This window comes from Girardinichthys multiradiatus, chromosome 20 (assembly GCF_021462225.1).
Source record: "Girardinichthys multiradiatus isolate DD_20200921_A chromosome 20, DD_fGirMul_XY1, whole genome shotgun sequence".
Taxonomy (NCBI): Eukaryota; Metazoa; Chordata; class Actinopteri; order Cyprinodontiformes; family Goodeidae; genus Girardinichthys; species Girardinichthys multiradiatus.
In genome coordinates, this window is record NC_061812.1 from 25724325 (window position 1) to 25740688 (window position 16364).

General features: G+C 40.1%; 2 protein-coding genes across 2 annotated transcripts in view; one reads left to right on the forward strand and one right to left on the reverse strand.

Moving 5' to 3' along the window:
* Positions 1 to 8513, forward strand: part of cacna1da (calcium channel, voltage-dependent, L type, alpha 1D subunit, a) — a 100202-nt gene extending 91689 nt beyond the window's left edge. Inside the window, exons 46-50 of the mRNA XM_047346890.1 lie at positions 1123 to 1251; positions 1420 to 1559; positions 2591 to 2697; positions 2868 to 3185; positions 4119 to 8513. Coding sequence (XP_047202846.1) covers positions 1123 to 1251; positions 1420 to 1559; positions 2591 to 2697; positions 2868 to 3185; positions 4119 to 4424 — 1000 coding nt within the window. The 3' untranslated portion in view covers positions 4425 to 8513. The remainder of the gene's footprint in view (positions 1 to 1122; positions 1252 to 1419; positions 1560 to 2590; positions 2698 to 2867; positions 3186 to 4118) is intronic.
* LOC124856469 (parapinopsin-like) lies at positions 8324 to 15560 on the reverse strand. The gene is made up of 4 exons (XM_047346888.1): positions 15180 to 15560; positions 14766 to 15094; positions 14228 to 14470; positions 8324 to 8767 (listed from the first exon to the last, which is right to left on the reverse strand). Exons 1-4 carry the CDS (start codon positions 15508 to 15510, stop codon positions 8648 to 8650), a joined length of 1023 nt encoding a protein of 340 aa, XP_047202844.1. The 5' UTR covers positions 15511 to 15560; the 3' UTR covers positions 8324 to 8647.
* Between the last annotated feature and the right edge of the window lie 804 nt (positions 15561 to 16364).

Here is a 16364-nt window from a genome sequence, read left to right on the forward strand (position 1 = left end):
TGACCTGGAAACCTTACAGTGATTGAGCTGACCATGAAACCTTTTGTATACCAAGTTTTGTAGAGTTAAATGTATGTCCATCTGTAAGATGGTTAAAGCTTGATTAAAACTATGTCCTCAACAGGACATTGATCTAAAGCATAGCAGCTAATCAAGGTGTTTCAGTCCAAGACCAAAACTTAACATGAAAAGCTGAGGTGGGACCTTCATGGAGCTGTGGAGAACCAAATGTTTGCTATCCTCAATGTTCTGAAGCAGTGCTTTATGGTAGATTGTGCCAAAAGTTCTCCACTACCCTGCAGGGGACTATTAAGGTCATACAGACAACAACTATTATAGCTTATTGCTGCTAAAGGTGGTTCTACAAACCACTGAATCATGGGGTGTACTTAGTTTTGTTTACACACAACTTTTACATTATGGCCATATCTTTGTAAATACTGACAGTGGTGTGTAATCTGTGGCATGTTATATTTCCACATGGGAATAGATTTAAATAATATTAGAACCTATTGGAACAGATTATATTATTATTTCCTGATAGGTAAACCCTTGGATTTGAAAAAAGGTGTACTTGCATTTTCCTCTTTTTGTTTATTGCTTACTAAAAAGTATAAGGCAGAGATCATGAAAAGGATTCAAGATATCTTTTTTTGACTTAGCATACGTTCTCTTGTAAATATATATTTTTTTTCAATCAGAGTTTTGTAAACTGGTCCGAATTACCCATTAATGCTGATGGTTGACCTGCATGAAGCAAAAAACATGGACTGGCTTTGAACAAGCATCAGGCTGCTTGATTTCATACCACATCGATATAATTTTAAACAGAATTTTATTAATTTATTAAACCTTTTATATATTAAAATTGTCATCACTGCACTGTCCTACACTGCCATAAAAATACCTTTTAATCGATCTAGTGGTGAATCTAATGTTAGCCAACAGATATTTACAGATATTTGTCTTGTTTTTATGTCGTAAATATTAATAAGGGTTGTCTCTAGCATTGCTGCCCCCCAAGAGGCTTGTATCTGCATGGCAATGCATGACCGTTCACTTGTAACGCCTTGGAAATGCAGCAGGGTGAACACAATAAGCATTAACCTGATTTTCCCTCAGGTCCCAGAGAGGAGATGGCCGTCACCCCACCATCTGCAGGGAAGAGGAGATTGATGAGGACCGCTTCTCTGGGGAATATTACAGCGGGGAGGAGTTTTATGAGGAGGACAGTATGCTATCAGGAGACAGGTATTAGTCTCTCTTAATTTCTCATTCTCAGTATCGATTACAAGGCTACTATGTGTTTACTGAGGTTTTACATTCTATTTAACTGCAAGAACCAAGACACATCTAAAATGTTTTTGGCTGTTGTTTGTGCAGCTTTCTAACGAGCTATATTTTTCATCTGACTTGCAGGTATCAGACCAGTGACACAGAGTATGAAACTCCTAAAGGCTACCATCACCCTGACAGTTACTATGATGATGATGAGCAGCCTCTCTACCGGGACTCACGGAGGTCACCAAAGAGAAGACTGCTTCCTGCCACACCTCAAGGTACTTCATGTGCTTATCTATACACAAAACTAACAGTGCAAAGAAGGACTTTTTTTAACTGGATCTGACCACAAAACAAAATTTGTTATATACATTTTTGTTTGTGTGAAATTTTGTGAAAGTAAAATAGCTTATACTTCCAAATCCAAAGCACAGGTTGGGATTTCCGAACACATGTATGTCCAATAGTAAGCAAAATGTTTCACAAAGTCTACATTTGGCATATTAACATCTGCTACAATAACTTGAGTTGTCATATTAATGCTAAAATAATAATAATATTATTATTAATAAAAATGGTCATAATCATCATCAAAATTAAAGAATAAGAAAATAATGGGCTTCAATAAATACTAACTTAAAAATATACATTTTCCAATCAAGAAATGCGTTTGGAAATATGACATTAATTAATAAAAATCTATATGTAAAACATAGAAACTTATTAAAATTCCAAGAACATGTCTAAAATAAAGTAGAAATAATATTTAATTGCATGTTTGCTTTATTAACCTGAAATAGTTACATAAATATATTCTTTAGATACATAATGTACTTTAATAAAAACTTGAATAATTATTTAAAAACATTATTTGATTTAATTTAAAAATAAATGTTTTTATTTATTTCATTGTTCATTGTTAATTATTTCAAAAGCTCTTGTACTACTGTGCAATAATATGAATTGCTTTGATGATTGCTAAAATCAAAAATTAATTATGTGCCGCAGCACAGTGACCATGATTATAAACTCAAACAGTAAAATAATAGTTTGTTCTTTATGTTAAAATATTTAATTATTCAATAATTAACATATTTAATGTATTATGGACAAAGATACAAGCTTCCATGTAACTCTTAACAAATATAATATATTTTTCATTTAACTTTTTTTTTCTGGTGGTCGTTCCCTAACTAAAAATGGAAAAAAAAAAAAAAAAAGTTCCTTGGACAATCAAGAGGTGCTCTTCTTTGAATGATTTATGTAATTTTACTTTTATGTCTGACTGGTCCACATTTGTGTCATTCAGGGCACAGAAGGCCTTCCTTTAACTTTGAGTGTTTGCGCAGACAAAGTAGCCAGGATGAGCTTCCACATCAACGTACTGCTCTACCACTACATCTTATGCAGCATCAGGTAATTCATTTCTATTTTCATAATGTGTTTCAGACAAATGTTACATTTCAATCTTAATTCTGACAGAAATCTTTTGAAATAACTGATCTGTTTAGATTGTCTTGGACCTGAGCAGTATTTCCTCTCTATTGTCTGCGTACATCTAGAGCTAAAATGTCTAATCTCTTCAGGTTATGGCTGTAGCAGGCCTGGACTCCAGCAGAGCCCACTGCCTTTCCCCTACCCGCTCCACTCGCTCCTGGGCCACACCTCCCGCCACCCCAGCCAGTAAAGACCAGTCGCCATACTACACCCCTCTCATCCGTGTGGACCGTGCACACAGAGAGAGCATCTCTGGCAGCCATGTGTCTGTGCGCAAGAGCTCCTGGTACACAGACGATCCAGACTTTTCCCAAAGGACATATTCACCCATCCACCTGCAGGTGCCCCCGGAGTACCACAACCAGTACCACCAGAAGAGAGGCAGTGCAACCAGCCTTGTAGAAGCGGTCAGTTTCAAGCTGTTTCAGTTTTTGTCACGTTGCAGACAAAATTAAAAGTATTTTATTGGGATTTTATGCGAACACAATTTAGCATAAATATGAAGTAGAGGGAAAGCTATACATGGTTTTAAATTATTTTTACAAATAAAAATAACAGCTCAGGTGGGAGAAAATGTTGATAGGACAACTATAAGTTGTCCACTCCACAAATTTAACCTTTATGAAAGTGAGATAAGAAGAAAAGCAACTTGGACAGACAGCTTTAGGAAGTTCCCTTTGAAGTCTGCCAATAGCTATGAAGGATAAACAACAAATGTGGGAAAAGGTGCTCTAATTAGATGAGACCCAAATTGTATGTTTCTTCTACATGCAAAACTCTAATAACTCTAATAACTCTAAAATAACTCTTCTAATAGCTTAAAAGAAACACAGCACTTTTCAGTAAATATGCCTTCCCCTTGTGCAAAGTTAGATGGAGCTAAGTACACATCGATCCTGGAAAAAAAAACAGCATCCTTAACATACATCAACTATCTATTATAGAATGATTTAGATTAAAGCAGATGTATTTATTTGACTGGCCTAGTCAAACTCCAGACCTAAACTTTACTGAGAATCTGTGGCAAGACTTTAAAATTGATGTTTGCAGGCGCTCTCCTTCTGATCTGATTGAGCTTAAAAAGAAATTAAATAACATGAATCTTTGTCCTTCCTCTTGACAATTATGCCCTGCTTTGTTTGAGTCCATGACATAAAATCCCAATAAAATAAAAGTCTGCATTCTCACATTTTGACAAAATGTGAAAATGTTGAAGGATAATAAATATGTTTCCAAGACACTTTAGTTTCAGGACAATTGTGAAAACTAGACATTATTATCTTGCTGTTAAGACAAAAAATACATGTTAAAAAAACCATTTTTCCTCTTTTGTACTGCAGGTTTTGATATCAGAGGGGCTCGGGAGATACGCCAAGGATCCCAAATTTGTTGCTGCCACGAAGCACGAGATAGCAGATGCATGTGAGATGACAATAGACGAGATGGAGAGCGCAGCCAGCCACCTGCTGAGTGAAGGGATCGCCCCTGGCATTAATAGGGTCAACGTGTTTCCCCTTCTGAACCACAGAGACTACGAGCTGCCGGACAACGTAGCCAGTTACAGTGACGAGGAGCCAGAGACAGAACCCAGAGCTCCTTACGAGGAGGACCTGGCAGATGAGATGATCTGCATTACGACTTTATAGCATCAGCCGGATAGATCTGCAGATCTGATAGGATATAATCGAGAACGTAAAACATTTTTAAATAAGAAATGCATCTGTTGGCCCCGACCAAAAGAAGTGCCTTTTACACAGAGCAGAAACAGGCACACAGAAGGGAGAAGCTCCACAGAAGTCCTGAACGTTGAATACTCCTTCTGCCAGCAGAGGAGACAAGAGCAAAGCACTGACTGAAACTCTCTGTCTAAGATCTTCACCTGGAGGAAAACAGCCCGCAGCCAATTAGAGGCCAGGACACTGATGCCAGGGAGAGAGAAGAGCCAGAGCTGGCAACGGTGTGAGACACTCTACAGGGCAGGTCTCAGGGTGATGACAATCAGCAGTATGATGTCATTACCTCAGTCACTTTATTAAGGTTTGGCATATCATGCAAGTTTTCAATGCAAGCGTAGTGAGGCATATCTAGTTATGTAGTCTTTAGGAGAAAGAAGAGCTTGATATGTTTGTTGTTTGAGCGGCTGTCTTAGGATCGCTGAAGCTAATCGAAAATGTCTAGTCGTAACAGATTATGCAGGAATTAACTGTCATTCTTTTAGCATCATTCAACTTGAGTTGTGTGTGTTTAAAGAAACTAAAGCATTAGGGGTAAATGCACTAGCAGGCAGGTTATTTTAAACGTTTAAGAATAGCCTGATTAATATTTCCTAGTTGATATGCTGTAAATTGTATAACATAACAAGAGAAACTTTGTAAAGAGATAACTATATTTTGTAATTATGTATCATTTAAAAGATCAGCAATATGAACCCTTGTGACTCCTGTTATTCTATAAAAGGAAACTTGCATAATTTTTAATGAGGTACTTTGATATTTAAACACCTTTCTTGTTTTTTTGCCAGTACGGCTCTTTATTTTGCCTATGAAACAATTTTAGACATTTTACTATCGTTACACACCTGCACAGTATATACAAATGACTTCTTAAAATGGGGTAACATGTTGGTTTTTGCAAAGCGGGGCATTTTCTGCAGACAAACCTCTAGTGTGCGAGTGATACAGCTATCTGAGGAATATGTTTATTTGGATATTTTGTGACGTGTGTACACGAATTTAAATGCTTCCATGCATAAACATTGCTGCTTCCTTGGTTGGTTTTTGAATGAAACTTTAGTTTGTCAGGCCCAGATGAATTGCCTTTTTTTGCTGCTGAAAGAACTGAAATGGGATAAAGTGATATTTGTGAGACTCGTGCTGGGATTTTTCCCATAACACGGTCTTGAATGATAATGGCACTGGTTTAAAACTCCATACTACTCAGTGACTCCTCTGTCTTTATGTAGAGTGTCTTGCAAAAATCTAAATACAGTATATTATGAATGTTTTACATTTGGACACTTTTCAACCAAAATACTCCATATTTTCAATGGGATTATATGTGATAGACCAGATAATTGTGAAGTGGAAGATAAATTATACATTGTTTTCTTTTTTCACATAAAGATCTGAAATGTATGGCATGCATTTATATTTAGAATCAATACTTTGTTGCAAAACTTTTCACTGTAATTAGTGTCAAGTCTTTACCAGCTTTCCACATCTAGAAACTGAAATGTTTGCCAAATATTCTTATTATTCTTTACAAAATAGATCAGTCAAATTCAATTTACAGTGTATCTAAACATTAATGTTAGTTTTGCCATAGAATCTCAATTGGATTTAAGTCTGGACTTTGACTGGACCATTCTAACACAAAAATATGCTTTGAGTTCAACAATTCCCTGGTAGTTCTGGCTGGATGTTTAAGGTCACTGTTCTGCTGGAAAGTTAATTTGTGCCAAGTCTTTTTAGTCTCTAACTACTGTTTTACAACTATTGCCCTGTATTTAGCTGCCTATCTTCCCATCAGCTTTAACCAGTTTCCCTGTTGATGCAAAAGAAAAGCCTCCCCACATCATGATGGTCTCACCACCTCATGTCTCTGTGGTGATGGTGTATCCAAGGTATCTGCAGTGTTGGTATACCACCCCTCACACCGTAACAAATAGGACTTATTATGGCTTTCTTTCAACAATGGCTTTATTCTTTTTATTCTTCCATAAAGGTTAGATTTGCTCCGTTCAAAACTAATGAGCTGTGTATTTCTGCAGATCCAGTAGACTAACCATGGGATCTAGGCTGCTTCTCTAATTAATGCTCTACTTGCCTATCAGCTAAAGTGGACTGCCATGTGCTGGTAGGTTTGTAGTTGTGCCATATTGTTTCATAGTCAGATGTCAGTGAGACTTCCTAAGCTTGTTGTTTTATAACCTAACCATGTTTTAAAAATTTCCACAGTTTTATCCCTGACCTGTCTTCTGTACTCCTTGGGCTTCATGATGTTGTTTGTTTACGGTTTTAAGGAAACAGCTGGAATTATGCTGAGTTTAAATTACACACAGATGGGCTCTATTTACTACTAATAGGTGACTTACAAAGGCTTTTGGTTGCTCTAGATCTCTTATAGGGGTATCAGATCAAAAAAAGGTAACTATTCAGGATTTTCTGATTTATACGTTATATTTATGTTGCTCTATCACATACAATCCTAATAAAATACATTGGAGTTTGTTGTTGCACTGTGACAAAATGTGATAAATTAATGTGGGTACGAATACTTTTTCAAGACACTGGGTTTTGTGAGAGCTTGAAGTGTGCGGCTGCCTCCTGCAGCCACTCATCCAAAGGTCACTGCAGCGTGTGTTCACGGTGGAACAGCAGGGGGCGTCCTGGTGTCAGAAAGGTTGGGAGGTGCAAAGCAATACAAACTTGTCCATACAACTTTCTCTGTCTGCCCACCTGGTTTCCTGCATACAGTTTATACCTCGTTAGGCTACTGTGACAACATATCATTGCGTCAGCATATCTGTTTGCACAGTGTGGAGACTTTAATTGAGATATCCTGGGGTTTAACCTGAACTGTGTGTTTTCTCCTTTCAAAAGCTCAACCTTTTCCGTGTTTCATGAGTTATAATTTCCAAATCCATTACATACTGGACTTAATAAAATATAGCGTTTCTTTCAAGTATCAAAACAGAGATGAACTTTCCACAGATAATGTTTAAGGGTACTATGATCTGTTGCTCATGAGCACATGATTTGTAGGTGGGTGTACGCTCAATCTGAATGCTGTCTTGAAGGTTGAGGTTTTCCACTTTGTGTGCACAATGAAAGGGCTTTTTGAATTGTTTGTGAGTTGAAAATAAAAATGTGTTCTAGTCCTTTTTGTTGATGGCTAAAAGGACCAATGCACAGAAAAGGCACATTGTACTATTTGTAGCAATTACAGAACTAATGAACTGAAGATATGCATTATTTTCTAAAGACTTTTAAAAAATTGTTTTGAAACTAAAGATAAAGAGAACTTACTTTTACCTCATGTCAGGGAATTCCTGAGAAAAGAAAATTATTTGGTTAAGTCTATACCAACGGTATTTAAATATTAGCACATAACTGTTTGTCTTTGCACAAGTAAAAGTATAGTGCTTTTCATTTCTCCTTTTTCTAAACAGATTTGTGTATTAAAGTGAGACAATTTTTTGTACTTTTTGTGATGTATGGTTTAGTGGAATCTGTATCTGTCATTTACACTTCACCTCTAAATGCTGGGAATGAAAGAGTATGAAAAATATTTTCAAGGTGCACTGTTCCTCTGTTCGGCAGGTATGAAAAAAAAATTGACAAAATACCAGTTTACAGAGAAACACATATTCATTTAAACATTTTTCTTAGTTTTTCTTTATCCTGTTATGATTATTATTCTTACTATAACAACTATTAATGTTCAGAAATCTGTATTAAAATAGAAGATAATGTAAAATATGTACAAACATATGGGATGACCCATGGTAATGTTCTCTACTTGAAAGTCTTGACATTTGTTTAAATGTTTTTATTCATTAAAACATACTTTATCTCAGTAGCACATGCTTTAATACATATAGAAAATCCTCTAGATTTTGTATCAATGCATTTTTTTGTATTTCTTTTTTCATTTTATTTTGGCCTTGACTTCATTTGATATTTTGTTTTCTATCATCATTAAATAAATTTATGCTGAATTAATGTTTTCAATCATTCAACTCTAAATTGTTTGGTTTTCATATTGCACATTTTGAAAAACACCCATACTTGCATAGCAGGACACAAGAAACTGATATATTTATTGTCGTGCTTCATAGAGAAATTTGGGTATAAGTGAATTGTTGATGTCAGCTGGGAGCCACTTTATTTGTAGACATTGTTTCCACGGTGGTCACTGCCTCTGATGCCTCATCTTCATCCACCAGCTCCTTCCCACAAAGCAGGAAGGGCACGGCATACTTACGAAACTAATAAAACAAACATTCACAGTTTATCAAACATGCAAGAACTGTCACTGTAGTCTGTGAGCATATAAAAACTATTTAACATGCAGACTCTAAATAATAGTTGTTTGGTAAAACCTTGCCAGGTAAGTTATTTAAGCATACAAAACATTTACCTAATTATTTTAATTGGATAAAGTCATTGATGGAGCTAACATTAAGTGTATTGCCTTCATCTTTTCTTTTTAGAAAGTGCTAGTGGCTCAGAGCTATGTTGAGCTGTTTCTTTCCCACACAATTCTGCTGGCAAAGTTTATTGCTCTTATTAACTATATGTACTCTAAGTGCTTCAGTGTAAAGCTTTGTCTATTTCCTAAAAAACCAAAACATTAATGGAGATATTATTCCCTTTAAGTACAATTTAGTTTATTTTTCTTATTGAAGCAATCCTGTCTAAGCGTTCTATGCTCAGATGTTTTTCTGTTTTTTCTTGTCTGGCTTCATCCAGAGAAAAAATATGTTTCCTGAGAGCTGTTGCTCACCATGTTATTCATACCTACATGTTATTCATGCATTTATAAATGTCACAGTTCCAAACTTAATATTTAGCTCCAACTTAAATATATAGTTAGGAAGCTCAATATTTAGCTCGAAACTAAACTGGCGGCTGGGTTGCTCCTCACAGGACCCGGCCGGGCCAAGCCCGAACGAGAGACGCGAGGCCATCCCCCAGTGGGCCCACTACCTGCAGGGGGAACCATCAGGGACCGGTGCAAAGAGGATTGGGTGGCGGACGAAGGTGGAGACCTCAACAGCCCAATCCCCGGATGCTTAGGCTGGCTCTAGGGACGTGGGCTCTAGAACCCATCTCCTTGAGAGGGGCTGGACTCTCTTCTACTCTGGAGTGGTCCACGGGGAGAGGCGGCAGGTGGGTTTGCTTGTTTCCTCCCAGCTTAGCCGTCTAGTGTTGGGGTTTACCCCAGTGGATGAGAGGGTCGCATCCCTGCGCCTTCTGGTTGGGGTCAGGTCTCTGACAGTCATTTCGGCCTAAAGGCCGAGTGGTAATGCAGAGTACCCGGCTTTCTTGGTGTCCCTGTCGGGGTTGCTGGATAGTGCCCCTCCTGGGGACTCCATTATTCTGCTGGGGGACTTCAACGCCCATGTGGGAAACGACAGTGACACCTGGAGAGGCGTGATCAGGAGGAATGGCCTCCCCGATCTGAATCTGAGTGGTGCTTTGTTATTGGACTTCTGTGCTTGTCACGGATTGTCCATAATGAACACCATGTTCAAACATAAGGGTGTCCATCAGTGCACTTGGCACCAGGACACCCTAGGCAGGAGGTAAATGATCGACTTTGTTGTCATATCATCAAACCTTCGGCGGCGTGTTTTGGACACTGAAGAGAGTGAAGAGAGAGGCTGAGCTGTCCACTGATCACCACCTGGTGGTGAGTTGGATCCGCTGGAGGAGGAGAAAGCCGGACAGACTTGGCAGGCCCAAGCGCATAGTGAGGGTCTGCTGGGAACATCTGGCGGAGCCCTCGGCCAGAGATGTATTCAACTCCCACCTCCGGGAGCACTTTGACCAGATTCCTGGGATGGGGAGACATAGAGTCCGAGTGGACCATGAGCTCCGCATCTATTGTCGATGCTGCAGCCCATAGCTGTGGCCGTAAGGTCTGCAGTGCCTGTCGCGGCGGCAATCCCAGAACCCGGTGGTGGACACCGGCAGTAAGGGATGCTGTCAAGCTGAAGAAGAAGTCCTATCAGCTGTGGCTGGCTTGTGGGACTCCTGAGATGGCTGACGGGTGAGGTCAAGCGTGCCGCGTCCCTGGCTGTGGCAGAGGCAGAGGCAAAAACTCGGGCCTGGGAGGGGTTCGGTGAGTCCATGGAGAAGGACTACCGGTTGGCCTCGAAGCGATTCTGGCAAACCCTCCGGCGCCTCAGGAAGGGGAAGCAGTGCTTCACCAACACTGTTTATAGTGGGGTTGGGAGGCTACTGACCTCAACTGGGAACATTATCGGGCGGTGGAAGGAGTACTTCGAGGATTCCCTGGTGGAAACAGAGGCTGGGGACTCGGGGTTGGACTCTTTCATCACCCAGGCTCAAGTCACCGAGGTGGTTAAAAAGCTCAGCGGTGGCAAGGCTTTGGGGTTGGATGAGATTTGCCCTGAGTACCTCAAATCTCTGGATGTTGTGGGGCTTTCTTGGTTGACACGCCTCTTCAACATTGCGTGGTAGTCGGGGACAGTGCCTCTGGACTGGCAGACTGGAGTGGTGGTCCCCATTCATAACGAGGGTGACCGGAGGGTGTAATCCAACTACAGGGGGATCACACTCAGCTTCCCTGGTAAGGCCTACGCCAGGGTATTGGAGAGAAGAGTCCGGCCGATAGTCGAACCTCGGCTTCAGGAGGAGCAGTGTGGTTTTCGTCCCGGCTGTGGAACACTGGACCAACTCTATACCCTCTACAGGGTACTCGATGGTTCATGGGAGTTTGCCCAACCGGTCCACATGTGTTTTGTGGACCTGGAGAAAGCATTCGACTGTGTCCCTCGTGATGCCTTGTGGGGTTTGCTCCAGGAGTATGGAATCGGGGGCCCTTTATTAGGGGCCATCCGGTCCCTGTACGAGGTCCCTGTACGGAGCAGGAGTTTGGTCCACATTGCCGGCACTAAGTCGGACCTGTTCCCAGTGCATGTTGGACTCCGGCAGGGCTGCCCTTTGTCACCAGTCCTGTTCATAACTTTTATGGATAGGATTTCTAGATGCAGCCAAGGGCCGGAGGGGGTCTGGTTTGGGGACCAGTGGATCTCGTCTTTTCTTTTTGCAGATGACGTGGTCCTGCTGGTCCCCTCTAGCCAAGACCTACAGCATGCGCTGTGGCCGTTCGCAGCCGAGTGTGAAGTGGCTGGGATGAGGATCAGCTCCTCCACATCAGAGGCCATGGTACTCGACCGGAAAAAGGTTGTCTTGTCCTCTTCAGGTTGGAGGCGAGTTCCTTCCTCAAGTGGAGGAGTTCAAGTATCTCGGGGTCTTGTTCACGAGTGAGGGAAGAATGGAGCGGGAGATCGACAGACGGATCGGTGCGGCTGCCGCAGTAATGGGGGCACTGTGTCGGTCCATTGTGGTGAAGCGAGAGCTGAGCCGAAAAGCGAAGCTCTCGATTTACCGGTCGGTCTACGTTCCTACCCTCAACTATGGCCATGAACTTTGGGTCATGACCGAAAGAAAGAGATCCTGGATACAAGCGGCTGAAATGAACTTCCTCCGTAGGGTGGCCGGGCACTCCCTTAGAGATAGGGTGAGGAGCGTAGAGCCGCTGCTCCTCCACATCGAGAGGAGCCAGTTGAGGTGGCTCGGGCATCTATACCAGATGCCTCCTGGACGCCTTCCTCAGGAGGTGTTCCAGGCACGTCCCACTGGGAGGAGGCCCATGGTGACGTGCCTGGAACACCTCCCAAGGCACGTCCCACTGGGCCTCCTCCCAGTTGTTTGATTAAGATAGCAAGGATGTCCTTTATCCTCTTTGCTTTTTAGTCTGGTGGTTGAACCCCTTGCTATCCTCTTTGCTCTTTAGTAACATTGGAGGAGGCCCAGGGGACGGCCCGGGACACGCTGGAGGGACTATGTCTCTCAGCTGGCCTGGGAACACCTTGGGCTCCCCCCGAGGAGCTGGGGGAGGTGTCTGGGTGTCTCTGCTGAGTCTGCTGCCCCTGCGACCCGGTCCCAGATAAGCAGAAGACGACGAGTACGAGTACAAATAAATATTTAGTTAGAAGTTAAATATTTTGTTTACAAACTAAATAATGAATTTGCTAACTAAATATTTAGTTTGTTAACTAAATATTTACTTTGGAGGTAAACATTCAGCTTGCTAACCAAATATTTAAATCAGAGCTAAATATTTAATTTGTAAACTAAATATTAACTTTGGAGCTAAACATTTTACATGTTATTCATACATTTATAAATGTCACAGTTCCAAACTAAATATTTAGCTCCAACTTAAATATTTACGTTGCAAGCTAAATGTTAAGCTCAAAACTAAATATTTAGTTAGCAAGTTAAATATTTTGTTTACAAACTAAATAATGAATTGGCTAACTAAATATTTAGTTTGTTAACTAAATATTTACTTTGGAGGTAAACATTCAGCTTGCTAACCAAATATTTAAATCAGAGCTAAATATTTAATTTGTAAACTAAATATTAACTTTGGAGCTAAACATTTTACATGTTATTCATACATTTATAAATGTCACAGTTCCAAACTAAATATTTAGCTCCAACTTAAATATTTAGGTTGCAAGCTAAATATTAAGCTCAAAACTAAATATTTAGTTAGCAAGTTAAATATTTTGTTTACAAACTAAATAATGAATTGGCTAACTAAATACTTAATTTGGAGTTAAACATTTAGCTTGCTAACTAAATAATCACTTTGGAGCTAAACATTTAGCTTGCTAAATAAATATTTAGTTCGGAGCTAAATATTTTAGATGCTAACTAAGTATTTAAATTGGAGCTAAATATTTAGTTAAATATTTAGCTTGCTATTTAAATATTTATTGTGTAAACTAAATATTTAAATTGCTAATTAAATATTTAGTATGTATGAATGACATTGTGAAAATCTGACTTTAAATTTACTCAATTTTTTCCCCCTCATGATTGGCTAAATAACTACTGCTGTCAGTTTTTGTCTGTGCAACTTCACAAACAGCACCCCATGTCCTTTTCAGGGCTTCTGCGTTTAGCTTTGTTTCTCTCTTGGACAATGACGTTACCCTAGCTGTTGCTGCTTTTAACTGTTTGCAGATTCTTTGTTTTTCGTTCCTCTAAAAAGCCTCAGTGATTCGATAAGTAGCTATTTTTCTATCCTGGGTAAAGCCACTAATGGTGAGGCTGCCATTAACTTGGTCTTTTCTTGTTATTTTTCTTTACCAATAAAAAGTAAGTGTGTGTGTGTGTGTGCGTGTGTGTGTGTGTGTGTGTGTGTGTGTGTGTGTGTGTGTTTGTGTGTGTGTGTGTGCGTGTGTGCATGCCTTCTGACTTTCAATATATGTAGCAGGTTTAATTGTGGATAAAAATGTAATAGTTATCACCGTAGAAGAACAAATGTACAAAATAAGTTAACATTTAAGATGATCAGACAGTTGCTTGTTATCTAATTGTACAGCAGTGTATTATCACACAGTTTTGCTTTTAAATGTATGGTAAGCTTCCAACAGTTAAAGTGGTCTATTTATCTGTTGAGATTATGATGTAACAGTAAGCAAGCTATTTATTTATTCAGAATTACGGAAGTCATGTAGTAGATCTGAAACATAATTTATCTAACAGGATGTCTTTGTGATGTGGGCTATCACCACTAGATGGAGCTGATGTCATCCCAAGAAACAGCAGGTTTTTTTTAAAAGTGATTTACAATCGCTAATCTAATTGTTTAAAATACGTAAAGTGTGCTTTTAAATTACCTGTTTGTTGAGGAAGATATAGATGATGGGATTGTATGCAGTGCTACTCTTGGCCAGGTAAACCGGCACTGTGCCTACCAATGGAGGAATCTTTGCATCAGGTCTGCAGACCACAAACATGGCCAGGCCTGCATATGGCAGCCAGCTGACCAGGAATGACAGCACCATCAGAATCACCATGAATGCCACCTTCATCTCCCCTTTAGCTACTGCTCCTCCTTCCACACAGGCCATCTTTGAAACCTGTAACAAAGAATACCAGTAATGATCAGTGACTGACAGGAAAGCCCACCTAACACTAACTCTGAACTGTGAACTGCAGTTTTTATTCTAATAATATCACATATAAGTTTAATCAGTTACTTGCTCAGTAAAGATTAAACTTTACTGAGCAAGATGATTATCTGCAGTTATTCTCTATTACACCTCTCATATAAATATGACACAGTATACTCCTTCCAAAGTGCTGAAGTAGAAGAGGCACATTTTGAATCTCAAATATATTTAAAATGTTCTTTGGTAATTAAAACCATCTCACCTGGTGTAGCGTCCTCAGAAGATTTCCATATGAGATCAGGATCAAAGTGAAAGGAAAAGCAAAACACACAGCAAAGTACGCAATGATGTAGGAGACATTGTTTGGGTCTGTGTTGTGCCAGTCTGGTGCGCAGCTCGTCCCGACTCCCTCCATTTCGTACCTGCCCCAGCCAAAGAGTGGGGGCATGTTCCAGGCAAGAGACCACAGCCAGGTCAAGGCTATACCTCCAATAGCATGCTTCTTTTGGAAGGTTATCTGTCCCAAAGGCTTACACACCACAAACATCCTCTCTACTGCAATCAGAGCCACTGTGCACAGGGATGTGATGCCTGCAGAGAAGCAGAGAAAGAAAAGTTGAAATAACTAATCAAATAAACTGAGCAGTTCCTAAACTAGTCCACTCTTTTGACTCACCACACAAGGACACTGCGAAGCCCTCCATCACACAGCCTGTCCTGCCCAGGGAGAAGTACCCATGAGCATTGTTCACCACCGACAGCACCCCCCCGGTCATCGCTGTGCCCAGGTCGGCTACAGCCATGTTCATCAGAGCGTAGTTAAGCGGCTGCCTCAGCTGCTTGTGCATGAGGGACACAATGATCACCGTAGCGTTCAGTACGATGGCAGGAATGGTAAAAAAAGCCATGATGATGGAGAGAGTGATGAAGCCAGCTCGTGACAGAGGGGGCTCCTCCTGTGGACGCATGTAGAACGAAGCATTTTTTGAAAGCTCAGGGGGCTGCATTGCTGCAAATCAGGAATAAAGGGGATCCAGTTATGTGGTTCCTTCTTAAGTCGGAGTTGCTAGATCTTCAATAACTCTCTTCCTGAATGAGACGACTGAGATTAGATGCCGGGAATAAATCCTTAGGATCTGGAATTAAGGAAGAGTAAATCCTCCAAATGATCATCCCTGATCCCTCACCTTTTGCTTGATTGCAGACGATAGAACAGGATAGAAATGTCACACAGTCTGCAGTCTACTCAACCCTCACATTGTGCTGCAGAAATATATCACTTATTGCTCCTGTTACAAGCTATATGATGTCTGATCATTTTCATCTTTTTCTGATTGTTTTTGTTAGGTTTGGTACCTCCTCACCATATAAAGCTTTCACTGTTTGCTCTACTTATGCACATTGAGAGTCAGTTTTAGGTTTAATCAAGCATACTATCTTGTCAGTTTGTCTGTGGATCACATGCTTTATAGACTTTCTTAAAAATCTTAACATTACTACATTGGGAATGAAGTGTAAAAACAAAGTATGAAAGATTATTAGTTGTTGCTGTTGTGCAGTTGCTCTTAAACTACGCCTATTTGAATAAGTTAGCAAAATATATTTATAAAAACTAATATTACAGTGTAGCGTCACACTTTGTGGCATCCCTAATGTACAAAAAGCCTTAAAATAATTTTTTTATTGCAGTAGCATAATTTCACACAAAAACTGTTAATTTATTCAGAGGCATTTGTTACTTCATAAAATTCCCTTTGCAACACTTACTAGCACTATTAGTAATAAAATTGTTTCCAACGTAATAGGACGGTGCTCGGCAACTTCTATACCATTGTTCCAGACTGGAGCCTACAGGGACAGG